Consider the following 12,892-nt stretch of genomic DNA (forward strand, 5'->3'; position numbering starts at 1 on the left):
CCACCGATTTCCAACCCGAAAACGACCCATTTATCCCGACTCTCTGCTTTCTGTTTGCCAGCCAATTCTCTATCCATGCTAATACATTTCCTCTGACTCCACGTACCTCTATCTTCTGCAGTAACCTTTTGTGTGGCACCTTATCGAATGCCTTTTGGAAATCTAAATACACCACATCCATCAGTACACCTCTATCCACCATGTTCGTTATATCCTCAAAGAATTCCAGTAAATTAGTTAAACATGATTTCCCCTTCATGAATCCATGCTGCGTCTGCTTGATTGCACTATTCCTATCTAGATGTCCCGCTATTTCTTCCTTAATGATAGTTTCAAGCATTTTCCCCACTACAGATGTTAAACTAACCGGCCTATAGTTACCTGCCTTTTGTCTGCCCCCTTTTTTAAACAGAGGCGTTACATTAGCTGCTTTCCAATCTCCTGGTACCTCCCCAGAGTCCAGAGAATTTTGGTAGATTATAACGAATGCATCTGCTATAAATTCCGCCATCTCTTTTAATACCCTGGGATGCATTTCATCAGGACCAGGGGGCTTGTCTACCTTGAGTCCCATTAGCCTGTCCAGCACTACCCCCCTAGTGATAGTGATTGTCTCAAGGTCCTCCCTTCCTACATTCCCGTGACCAGCAATTTCTGGCATGGTTTCTGTGTCTTCCACTGTGAAGACTGAAGCAAAATAATTGTTTAAGGTCTCAGCCATTTCCACATTTCCCATTATTAAATCCCCCTTCTCATCTTCTAAGGGACAAACATTTACTTTAGTCACTCTTTTCCGTTTTATATATCTGTAAAAGCTTTTACTATCTGTTTTTATGTTTTGCGCAAGTTTACCTTCGTAATCTACCTTTCCTTTCTTTATTGCTTTTTTTAGTCATTCTTTGCTGTTGTTTAAAATTTTCCCAATTTTCTAGTTTCCCACTAACCTTGGCCACCTTATACGCATTGGTCTTTGATTTGATACTCTCCTTTATTTCCTTGGTTATCCACGGCTGGTTATCCCTTCTCTTACCACCCTTCTTTTTCACTGGAATATATTTTTGTTGCGCACTATGAAAGAGCTCCTTAAAAGTCCTCCACTGTTCCTCAATTGTGCCACCGTTTAGTCTGTGTTCCCAGTCTCCTTTAGCCAACTCTGCCCTCATCCCACTGTGGCCCCCTTTGTTTAAGCATAGTACGCTCGTTTCTGACACAACTTCCTCACCCTCAATCTGTATTACAAATTCAACCATACTGTGATTACTCATTCCGAGAGGATCTTTTACAAGGAGATCGTTTATTATTCCTGTCTCATTACACAGGACCAGATCTAAGATAGCTTGTTCCCTTGTAGGTTCTGTAACATACTGTTCTAAGAAACAATCCCTGTCTGTCTATGGCTACTATACTGCTCATTAATTACTACGTTGCCAAGTTTTGTATCGACCGCAAACTTTGAAATTGTACTCCCTGTACCCAAATCCAGGTCACTTGCTTGTACACATTCCAACACCATGCTAATCGGCTTTGCTTTAACCCTCCATCAAATACCTGTTCTTTCGACACTATTCTCTGTTCGGCTCTGGTTTGTCCCTCCGTGTTTTCTATGCACCTTGTCTCTCCTCTCTGCTGCTACATCCTGGTGCCTCTCCACCGCTCCCCACTCCCCCCCCCACCCCCACCTCCATCAAATCAGTTTAAACCTTCGCCCACTGAGCAAGTTAACCTCCACGCCACTGGTCCCAGCTCTGTTCAACCCATCCCGCTTCAACAGATCCCGTCTCCCCCAGAATGGGTCCTAATGCCCCAGGAAACTGAAGCCCTCCCTCCTGCACTGCTTCTCCAACCACACATCCACCCGCACTCTCTTCCTATTTCTGTACTCACTCGCACGTGGCACTGGGAGTAATCCTGAGATTACCACCTTTCAGGCCCTGTTCTGTAATCTTTTTCCTAGCTCCAGTAACACTGCCCTGTAGCACCAAGTTTTAGGAATTCTTCCCCTCCTTTGCCCTTTACTCGGTTTTTCCCCGGTCTATATTCGGGTAAATGAATTCCCTATTGCTACTGTTCTATTATATTCACCTGGAATTTGCCTACACGTTTGCTCCTCTATCTCCTTCTCACTATTTCGGGGTCTATAGTAAACACCCAGCAACGTAAAAGCTCCTTTTCGGTTACTGAACTCTAACCAAATAGATTCAGTCCTTGAACCCCCTAGTATATCATCCCTCTGCAGAATTGTAATATTATTCTTGATCAATACTGCCACCTCTCCTCCTTTTCCTTCCTGTGTCACTGATTCCAACATGGACCACGATTTCTGGCTTTCCCCTTCCCCTCTCAGAATGTCCTGCACCCGTTCAGTGATATCCTTCACCCTGGCACCAGGGGAGGCAACACACCATTCGAGACTCAGGTGTGCGGCTGCAGAACAACCGCCTATCCACTCCCCACCAACCCCCCCCCCCCCCCCCTCCAAATATCAAATCCCCTACCACATCTGCATTTCTAAACTTCCTTATGCAGCCGAGACTCCCACGTGGTCATGGGTTTGCTTTTGACTGCACTCCCCCGCGATGCCATCAGCAATGTTCCCGATAGGTCACGCAGTGATCTGCAAGGTCACGCGCAGGCCGCTCATTGGCTTTTCCAACATAGATGCTCAGAACTTTGAATGGGCCGCGCATTGGGGGAGGCAGGCCATGCAGGAGGCAGCGCAGCTGGAGAGGAGGCTGAGGGGAGACCCTATTAAGGTGCACAAAATCACCAGGGACCTGGATAGTGTGGATGGGAAGGACCAATTTCCCTTAGCAGAGGGGTCAACAACCAAGGGAAATAGATTTAAAGTAATTGGTAGGAGGGCTAGAGGGGATTTGAGGGGAAAGTTTTTCACCCAGAGGGTGATGGGGGTCTGGAACTCACGGCCTGAAAGGATGGTAGAGGCAGAAACCCTCACCACATTCAAAAAGTACTTGGATGTGCACTTGAAGTGCCGTAACCTGCAGGGCAACAGACCAAGAGCTGGAAAGTGGGATTAGGCTGGAGAGTTGTTTGTCGGCCGGCGGGACACGATGGGCCGAATGGCCTCCTTCCGTGCTGAAAATGACTATGATTCTTACGGGGAACATTGGTCGTCGCCCTCCACTGGTATTAAACACTGAATACCGGTTGGTGAGGGCCATAGTCCCGGGGGAAATCATGAAATCATGCACTGCCTGCCCATTCCTCCTCGTCTACCTGGTGGCCACCCACTGCCTCGCTGTCCTCCTGAACTCTCTCTGTAACTGCAGGGTGACCATCTCCTGAAGCGGACTATCCGAGAGAGGCGCAGCCGCCCGCACTGAGTGATGCAATTCGCTCCTCACAGTCAGAAAGCCAGAGCTCGAGCAGTTGGTGACACGTCCTGCATGTGTGGTTTTCCAGAAAGTGGCAGGCATTCCCCACGTGGCACCGGATGTGCGTGTGATGGGCCCCCAGCTGTCCTGCCCCGTTCGCTAATCGTTCTTTTCAAACTTTTTTTTAAAAAAAAGGCTATTCAACTGTTTAGCCAACACTAAAACGCTAACCACTAAAAACAGTAACAAATAAATGAAATACTTATCTAGAACTTACCCGCGCCGCTCCACACTCTATCCTGACTATGACGTCAGAATTTTTTCTCCTCTTTATCTGGTATCTGCCACTCTCGTTCTCCCACTAGGCTCTGCACCCTCCGTAAGCTTCTCATCCAAAAACTCAGCTGCCCCGTGTCCTAACTCGCACCAAGTCCTCTTCACCCACCACCCCTGCGCTCGCAGACCTACATTGGCTCCCGGTCCCATTGTAACATTTTCATCCTCGTTTTCAAATCCCTCGCCCCATCTCCGTAATCTCCTCCAGCCCCACACCCACCGAGTTCTCTGCACTCCTCCAATTCGGGCCTCCAATTGGCTCCACCACTGGCAGCTGTGCCTTCCGCTGCCTGGACCCTCAGCTCTGGAATTCCTGATCTCAATCTCTCTCTCTCTCGCACAATCTCTCCGTCCTAATATATCTTATGTGGCTCGGTGTCAAATATTGTTTGGTCACGCTCCTGTGAAGCGCCTTGGGACATTTTACTACGTTAAAGGCGCGATATAAAAATGTAAATTGTTGTTGGACTTTGCTGGTTATACATTGCATCCAATACATAGTCACAATGTTAGTGCACAGAAACAGGCCACAGGCACATAAAGTCTGTGCTGGTGATTCCACTTACTCTTATCTCACTCTCCTGCTTGCTTCCCCACATCCGTTAACACTTATTTCAAGTAACTATGCCATTTCCTTTTGAAACAATTTATGGATTTTGCTTCAACAACAGATTGCAGCAGAGAATTCCACTTTCTGTGCAAAGAGATGTTTTTCTAACCTCCACTTTATCTTGAATTTGTACCCTCCCAAAACCATCTCGACACAAATTCAACAATTCAGTTTGCCTTTTTATCTTGCTCTGGCCTCTACGCCAGCATCCTTCTGCTGCTCGGTTGCATTTAAAATCTTACCATTTAAGGTGCATTTCCTTTCCCTAGTTCCAAGACGTGGACATTTTTCTACACTGAACAGCATATCTGCCACCTTTCCTGCTCGTCTATTAGCTCCTCCTGCACTCTCCCACAGCCATCACAATTTGCCATGTCCCCTCAATTTGAGTTCAACAAACTTCAATATTCTTTTACATTCCCAATTCCAGATCATTGTGTGTGTGTAGTTTAAAAAAAAACAGCTCTTACACACACCGCTCACCACATCATTCCAGTCTGAGAAACTCCTCTCTCATCCCGACCCATTACTTTCTGCTCTCCAATTCTCTCTACCTACGTGATCACATTCCCCCTAAAGTCCACACCGCAATACCTTTGCCCCAAGTCTACGTAGCACCTTGTCAAATGCTCTTTGAAAGTCCGTTATCAGCTGCATCCACTGTAATAACTTTATGTAACCACCAAACTTCTCAAGCACCAACATAGCAATGCACTTCCAGAGGATGTAGGTGTGTTGGGTTTGTACTGGATGAGTCCCAGGGACAGGTGAAGAGGAGTAATTGGTGGTGTTGGAGAAGGGGGGAGTAGGAACCTTCAAGTCACCACTGATGGCCTATCTGCTGTACTTTGGGAAATGCAGCAGTGATGGCATGGCACTTATATAGCACCTTTCATGACCACCGGACATCTAAAAGTGCTTTAAAGAGTGTAGTCACTGTTGTAATGTGAGAAACATGGCAGTCAACTTGCGCACAGCAAACTCCCACAAACAGCAATGTGATAATGACCAGATAATCTGTTTTTTTATGATGTTGATGGAGATATAAATATCGGCTAGGACACTGGGGGTAACTCCCCTGCTCTTCTTCGAAATAGTGCCAGGGGATCTTTTACATCCACCTGAGGCCTCGGTTTAAAGTCTCATCCGAAAGACGGCACCTCCAACAGTGCAGCACTCCCTCAGCACTGCACTGGATTGTCAGCCGAGATTATTTTTGTGCCTGGAGTGGGACTTGAACCCACAACCTCCTGACTCAGAGGTGAGTGTGCTACCCACTGAGCCACAGATGATCCCTGTGCTGCACGATGATGAGGTAGAGGCTGAGTAAAAAAAGTTGCGCGCACTGATGACCTTGCCAGTCACAAACACGATTGTCCCTGCGGAGCGGAGCAAGTGCTTGGCACAGAACTGCAAGCGGCTCTATGCGGACTCAGAGCCGGCAGGTGCAGTCCGCTATGGTCACTCGCCAGCAGATGTGGGCGAGGCAACGACATTCGCTGGTAGTCCAGCTCTGGTTTCTGCCGATCATCTCGACATGCCTTCTTTAAACTGAGTATCATTTAAAGCATTAATCATACAGCTCAGGCTTTCGGCCCATCGTGCCTGTGTTGGCTCTTTGAAAGAACGATCCAATTCGTTCTACTCCCCAGCAACATTTTCCCCTTCAAGTATATATACAATTTCCTTCTGAAAGTTACGACTGAATCTGCTTCTACCACCCTTTCAGGCAAGTGCATTCCAAATCTTAACTCAAAGAAGTTTCTCATCCTCCACCTGGTTCTTTTGCCAATTATTTTGTATTTGTCCCCTCTGGTCACTGATCCCACTGCCACTGGAAAGTGTTACTCCCTATCTACTCCATCCAAACCCCTCAAAATTTTGAAGACCTCCATTAAATTTCCCCTTAACCTTCTCTGCTCTGAGAATCTCGGCTGACACTCACTGTGCTGAGGGAGCGTTGCACTGTCGGAGGTGCCGTCTTTTGGATCAGACGTTAAACCGAGGCCCCGTCCGCTCTCCCAGCTGGACGTAAAAGATCCCACGGCACTATTTCTAAGAGGAACAGGGGAGTTATCCCCGGTGTCCTGGCCAATATTTATCCCTCAATCAACATCACTAAAACAGATGATCTGGTCATGATCACTTTGCTGTATGTGGGAGCTTGCTGTGCGCAAACTGGCTGCCTCGTTTCCGACATTACAACAGTGACTATACTTCAAAAGTATTTAATTGGCTGTAAAGCGCTATGGGACGTCTGGTGGTCGTGAACGATGCTTTATAAATGCAAGTCTTTCTTTTAAAATCACATGTACAAAAATTGGGAGAGTTGACTGCGTTAATTCTTTTGCAACAGGTACAGAGTTTTCTCAGTCACCAAGTGAAATACAAACAAGGGGCAGACATTAAGGCTGGAAAATCAGACTAACGTGTGGTGGGGGAGAGGGAATAATGCTAAAGGTTGTTGTATTTTGCTAACCTTGAAGTCTGTCCCAGTATAGATCCGCATTGAGTCTTATAACAGGCCCAAGCTAGCCCACTAATCTGCATTTCATAAATCTCCACAAAACCATGCAATCGGAAGCAGTCACTGCAGTAAAGGCTTTAAACTTAGCTTCACACTTATTAGGAATGGATAGTGATTTAATTCTACATCCCTTCTCCCTCCTCATTTCCCCAAGCTACTAATTCTTGCTGGGCGATTGTAGGAACCGACATCCCCAACACTCCACCCAAGTGGCCATTCTTCATGTACAAGACATTACAGTCAGTGCTGGCAGGATATTTGGCAATGGGGAGCATCACAGCCGAGCCCAATCCTACCCTCACTTGACATGCGCCATTTCCGGCAGGGGTCATTGGACATCAGTCCAGAACCCTGGAGGAATGTTGCCCAGGAACACTGAAGCCTCCAACTGCTACACTTGTCGAGGTCGTTAACTGAGCGAGACTGGGAATCGAATCTGTGACCTTTCGATCTTTACAACTTACTGTCACGCCGGGTGATGCCTTCACCCACTCGGCACTTTGGACAGGAAACTTTGATCCCTGTTCGCTTTGAACCCAAGTCTTGAAACAAATAAATGTCATAACCTTGCTAAAAACAAAACCATGGAGGTCCCTGCTCTACCAGTCCCGACAGATCTGCTCACTCACCCAGGTCGTGGCATAGTCCTGCAATCTGCACACACAGCATGTCCCGATGGTTAATCCGCAGTTCCGGTTGCCGCTCAGACAGAGCTTTCACCAGCTGGCCTGCCAGGTATCCCACACTGCAGGGCGAAGAGAGAATAAATTAACAAGGGTGCACAACTTTGTATACGTCAACTGTCGTTTGGGTCTTTAATATAGAAAAGACCAATAGATTTGCCCGGTAAAAATGATCTAGTCATAGACAATGTTCCCTGTCAGCCGTGGCTCAGTGGGTAGCACACTCGCCTCGGAGTCAGAAGGTTGTGGGTTCAAGTCTCACTCCAGGTACTTGAGCACATAAATCTAGGCTGACACTCCAGTGAAGTGCTGAGGGAGTGTCGGAGGTGCTGTCTTTTAGATGTGACGTTAAACCAAGGTCCCGTTTGCTCTCTCAAGTCTACTTGAGAGAGAGAGGGAGAGAGAAGGCGAGAAAAAGATCCCATGGCACTATTTCGAAGAAGAGCAGGGGAGTTATCCCCGGTGTTGTGGCCAATATTTGTCCCTCAATCAACAGAACATGAAAAAGAAACAGATGATCTGGTCATTATCATATTTCTGTTTGTGGGAGCTTGCTGTGCGCAAATTTGGCTGCTGCGCTTCCCACATAACAACAGTGACTGCATTCCAAAAGTACTTCATTGGCTGTAAAGCGCTTTGAGACATCCGGTGGTCGTGAAAGGCACTATATAAATGCAAGTCTTTCTTTTATAAGCACTCTGAAGCTCCCACACCGCTGACTCACCAGCTTTTAAATAGAAAGACTTTGCGTGGGCGGAATTTTGAGTTGGCCGTGCAGCCCCCCCCAAAAAAATCAGAGGGAACATTTGGTTATAGAGCGCTCCAGTTTTTCTGCACACAATTTCTTGAAAATAAGGTAAACAACTGACAGTATCCCGAGCGCAACTATGGATGAGATACGGATACTTGTACGCTGCTGACTATATCCAGCTTGGAAGGCAGGTCAGTAACACAGCGGTGAGCGGCTGCACATGAAATCATTACATCTAATCTGACAGATGTATGTACGCTTGTGGTGTCGGCCTGGATCTCTCTTTACAGAACTGCAAGGTTACAGCAGTTTAATGGGTATATTACTGGAGGCCTGGACTAATAATTCAGAGACTCAAGTTCAAATCCCACAAAAGTAGCTAGAGGAATTTAAATTCAGTTAATTAAATAAATCTGGACTTAAAAAAGTTAGTGTCAGTATGGTGACCATGAAATTACTGGATTGTCGTTAAAAACCCATCTGGTTCACGAATGTCTTTTAGGGAAGGAAATCTGCTGCCTTGCATGGTCGGTGCAAGTGTGTGACTCCAGACCCACAGCAATGTGGTTGACCCTTAATTGCCCTTTGAAATGGCCTCTCAGTTCACCACACACGGGCTCCAGTGGCCCTCGGCCACCTTCTCGAGGGCAATACATGCTGGTCTTGCCAGGACAAATAAAGAAAACAATCCGGGGGAATCAAAATAGTAAACCTGTGTCCAAACCCATAAGATTTCGGTAAGAAAATGCTCACATTTTTATTGAGCTTTCCACATCCTAGGACGTCCCAAATCACCTCCCTGTTGTAATGTAGGGAACGCAGCAGCCAACTAGCACATGGCAAGGAACCACAAAACAGTAAGATGAATAACTAGTTTATCTGGCTGAGGGCAGAGCTAGCTGGCAGGGCAATTCTTGGACGAGGCCTCGGTTTAAAAGTCTCGCCGAAAGACGGCCCCTCCCACTTTCGGCGAGACTTTAAACCGAGGCCTCGTCCAAGAATTGCCCTCAGTACTGCACTGGGAGCGTCACAGAATCATAGAAACCTACAGCACAGAAGGAGGCCATTCAGCCCGTTGGGAGAGGGGTGATGCCCTGAAGGGATGAAAATGTTTAAATTGTCACGTTGCCAGACCGGGGATCAATGTGAAGCCACTCCCGATCTGCACAGCTCAGTACCAATGGTAGATGTGGTCAGACCGGGAGCCAATGTCAGTGAGCACAGGGCTGAGAGGCGACAGGACTTGGTGCGAGTTAGGACACAGGCAGCAGAGTTCTGAATGAGCTAAAGTTTACGGAGGGTGGAAGACAGAAGGCCGGTCAGGAGAGCTTTGGAATAGTGGAGTCTGGATGAGGGTTTGAGCACCAGATGGGCCGAAAAAATATACTGACAGCCCCATAACAATATATGTATATTGTCATTACAATTTTAAGCAACAAGTTATAACTTGAACAACAATCACACATCAGCCCTCAGCAGAGAGGGTGGGGCCCTGAGATATAGTTATCTACACATTGGCCTGACTCGAGAACATACAAACTTTACTCAATAACTCAGAAACCTTAAAGTACAAAAGGAAATGACGTGGAACATGTCAACAGATTGTGGAGCTAATCCACAGTCCTCTCTCGGTTTCAAGTCCGACAACCCAATGGTCCACCAACGCTTTGGTGATATCACTGAGCCAGGTCAAGAGTTCATCGCACTCTGTTCCTTGCCCCATCATTATCCTGCTACAATACCCAGAATACCCTCTGGCCTGTGAGCATCAGTCCCGCTCCAATAAAGAGCGGGTCATTGAGTGGAAAGTCAGAGGATATATTGGCACACTGCGAATACAGGGCTCTTTGCCAACTGCAACCAGCACACAAGGTTGAGCAGGCTGGGCCCATACACATTGGAGTTTAACAGAATGAGAGGTGATCTTATTGAAACGTACACGATTCTGAGGGGGCTTGACAGGGTAGATGCAAAGGATGTTGCCCCTCATGGGGGAATCTAGAACTAGTGGGCATAGTTTCAGAATAAGGGGCCGCCCACTTAAAACGGAGATAAATTTCTTCTCAGAGGGTCGTGAATCTTTGGAATTCTCTGCCCCAGAGAGCTGCAGAGGCTGGGTCATTGAATATATTTAAGGTGGAGATAGACAGATTTTTGAACAATGCGGGAGTCGAGAGTTATTGTGAACAGGTGGGGAAATGGAGCCACTCCCAAAGCAAGCACTCCACTCGGAACTCCGACACGGCAAGCGAGCCTCAGGTGGGCAGAGGAAACGTTTCAAGGGCATCCTCAAAGCCTCCTTGATGAAGTGCAACATCCCCACCGACACCTGGGAATCCCTGGCCAAAGACCACCCTAAGTGGGGGGGGGGTTGGGGGAAGAGCATCCGTGAGGGCGCTGAGCACCTCGAGTCTCGTCGCCGAGAGCATGCAGAAAACAAGCGCAGGCAGCGGAAGGAGCGTGCGGCAAACCAGTCCCACTCACCCTGTCCTTCAACCACTGACTGTAATTCCCGTATTGGGCTGTACAGCCACCTGAGAACTCACTTTTAGAGCGGAAGCAAGTCTTCCTCGATTTCGAGGGACTGCCTATGATGATGGAGTTGAGGCCAAGATCAGATCGGCTACGATCTTATTGAATGGAGGAGCAGGCTCGAGGGGCCAAATGGCCTACTCCTGCACCTATTTCTTATGTTCTTATGTTCAATTGATAGCACTGAGCCACACAGAAAGGAGGATTCCACGCTCAATTCCTGTTCAGAGCTCAGTCAGTATATCTCACCCAGAATACTGGGGGTGTCAGTGCAATCGGACTCAGTGTCCCTTGGCCGGTCACTTTTCAGCATAACGCACAAATGGACACTGGGTGGAGATTCCTCTAAAGCCCAAAAAATCTAGCGATCTCAGCCTTGAATATACCCCACCACTGAGCATCCACAGCCCTAGGCGAAGAGAACATAAAACAATGCTCCCATGGTCCAGTAGCTAACCCGCATTCACCACATGGGTCCACTTGGGAAGATGACGACTTGGTGCTGGAGGGCCACCATCAACAGTGGGACAGTGGACCCTGCACTGGAGGAAGAATCATCGGGGAAACAATGAACATTAGAAATGATCTCAATCTGCTTCCAAACACAATGTCCATAATTCCGCTCTGAGTCCTTACCCTATGGAGTGCTCAAATCTGTTGTGGGAAGCCCCGGGATATACAAAGTACGTCCCCCCGAGCTGCTTGATGAAGCGAAGCCGCTGGAACTGTGGTGTGTCGATGATTTGGACAAGGAGTGGGTGGATCTCAATGTGTCCATGGATTGGGTCGTTGAACACCTACAGAAAAACCACATGGTGTCTTCTCATCACATGACAAGGGTTACAAGTGTGAGCATGTGCGTTACATCCCCCACACTGAGTCTACAGCACAGAAATAGGCCATTCAGCCCAATTGGTCACTGCCAGTGTCTTATGTTCCACACAAGCCTACTCCCCATCCCTCTTCATCTCACCCTATCAGCATAACCTTCTACTCCTTTCTCCCTCATGTACATCGAGCTTTCGTTTAAATGCATCTATGCTATTCGCCTCAATCACTCCATGTGGCAGTATGCTCCACATTCTAACCACTCACTGGGTAAAGAAGTTTCTCCTGAATTTCCTGCTAGTTCTACCCTCTCAGAACGTCATCATCATCAGCCCTCGGAATCGAGGAAGACTTGCTTCCACTCCTGAGATGAGTTCTTTGGTGGCAGAACAGTCCAATACAAGAGCCACAGACTGTCACAGGTTGGACAGATAGTCGTTGAGGGAAGGGGTGGGTGGGACAGGTTTGCTGCACGCTCTTTCTGCGAAAGCCCTCTCGGATGCACTTCCTCCACTTAGGGCGGTCTTTGGCCAGGGACTCCCAGGTTTTAGTGGGATGTCGCATTTTATCAGGGAGGCTTTGAGGATGTCCTTGAAACGTTTCCGTTGCCCACCTTTGGCTCGTTTGCCGTGTAGGAGCTCCGCATAGAGCACTTGCTTTGGGAGTCTCATGTCTGGCATGCGAACTATGTGGCCTGCCCAGCGAAGCTGACCCAAGTGTGTCAGTGTTTCAATGCTGGGGATGTTGGCCTGGACGAGGACGCTGATGTTGGTGCGCCTGTCCTCCCAGGGGATTTGTAGGATCTTGTGGAGACATCGCTGGTGATAATTCTCCAGCGACTTGAAGTCCATGTCTCTGAGCCATACAGGAGGGTGGATATTATTACAGCCCTGTAGACCATGCAAAACGATGCAGTAGAACAATCTGCTCGTTCATCCTCAGCTCCCCCCGCCATCTTTTACCAGGTTTTTCCAAGTGGCAACCAATTTCAAACTCTCAACATTGCTGTGAGCCAGACACAGCGATAGACAACTGATGCCTAGAGATCCACCCAATTTCCCCTTCGGATGTATTCATAGAATCATAAAAATTTACAGCCATTTCAGCCCATCGTGTCCCGTGCTGGTCAACAAGGAGTTATCCAGCCTAATCCCACTTTACAGCTCCTAGTCTGTAGCCCTGTAGGTTACGGCACTTCAATGCATATCCAAGTACTTTTTAAATGTGGTGAGGTTTTCTGCGTTCTGAGTTCCAGACCTCCACCACCCTCTGAGTGAAAACAGTTCTCCT

The 12,892-nt window shown here is 47.7% G+C and overlaps 1 protein-coding gene across 1 annotated transcript in view; it reads right to left on the reverse strand.

The window, feature by feature from the left end:
- The window catches only part of LOC139277595 (deoxynucleoside triphosphate triphosphohydrolase SAMHD1-like), a 71,473-nt gene that overhangs the window by 49,596 nt on the left and 8,985 nt on the right, over window positions 1-12,892 (reverse strand). Inside the window, exons 4-5 of the mRNA XM_070896272.1 lie at window positions 11,411-11,571; window positions 7,438-7,553 (exon numbers count right to left, since the gene is read on the reverse strand). Of these exons, the coding sequence (XP_070752373.1) occupies window positions 7,438-7,553; window positions 11,411-11,571 (277 nt within the window). The remainder of the gene's footprint in view (window positions 1-7,437; window positions 7,554-11,410; window positions 11,572-12,892) is intronic.

The sequence above is a fragment of the Pristiophorus japonicus genome, chromosome 12 (assembly GCF_044704955.1).
Source record: "Pristiophorus japonicus isolate sPriJap1 chromosome 12, sPriJap1.hap1, whole genome shotgun sequence".
NCBI lineage: Eukaryota > Metazoa > Chordata > Chondrichthyes > Pristiophoridae > Pristiophorus > Pristiophorus japonicus.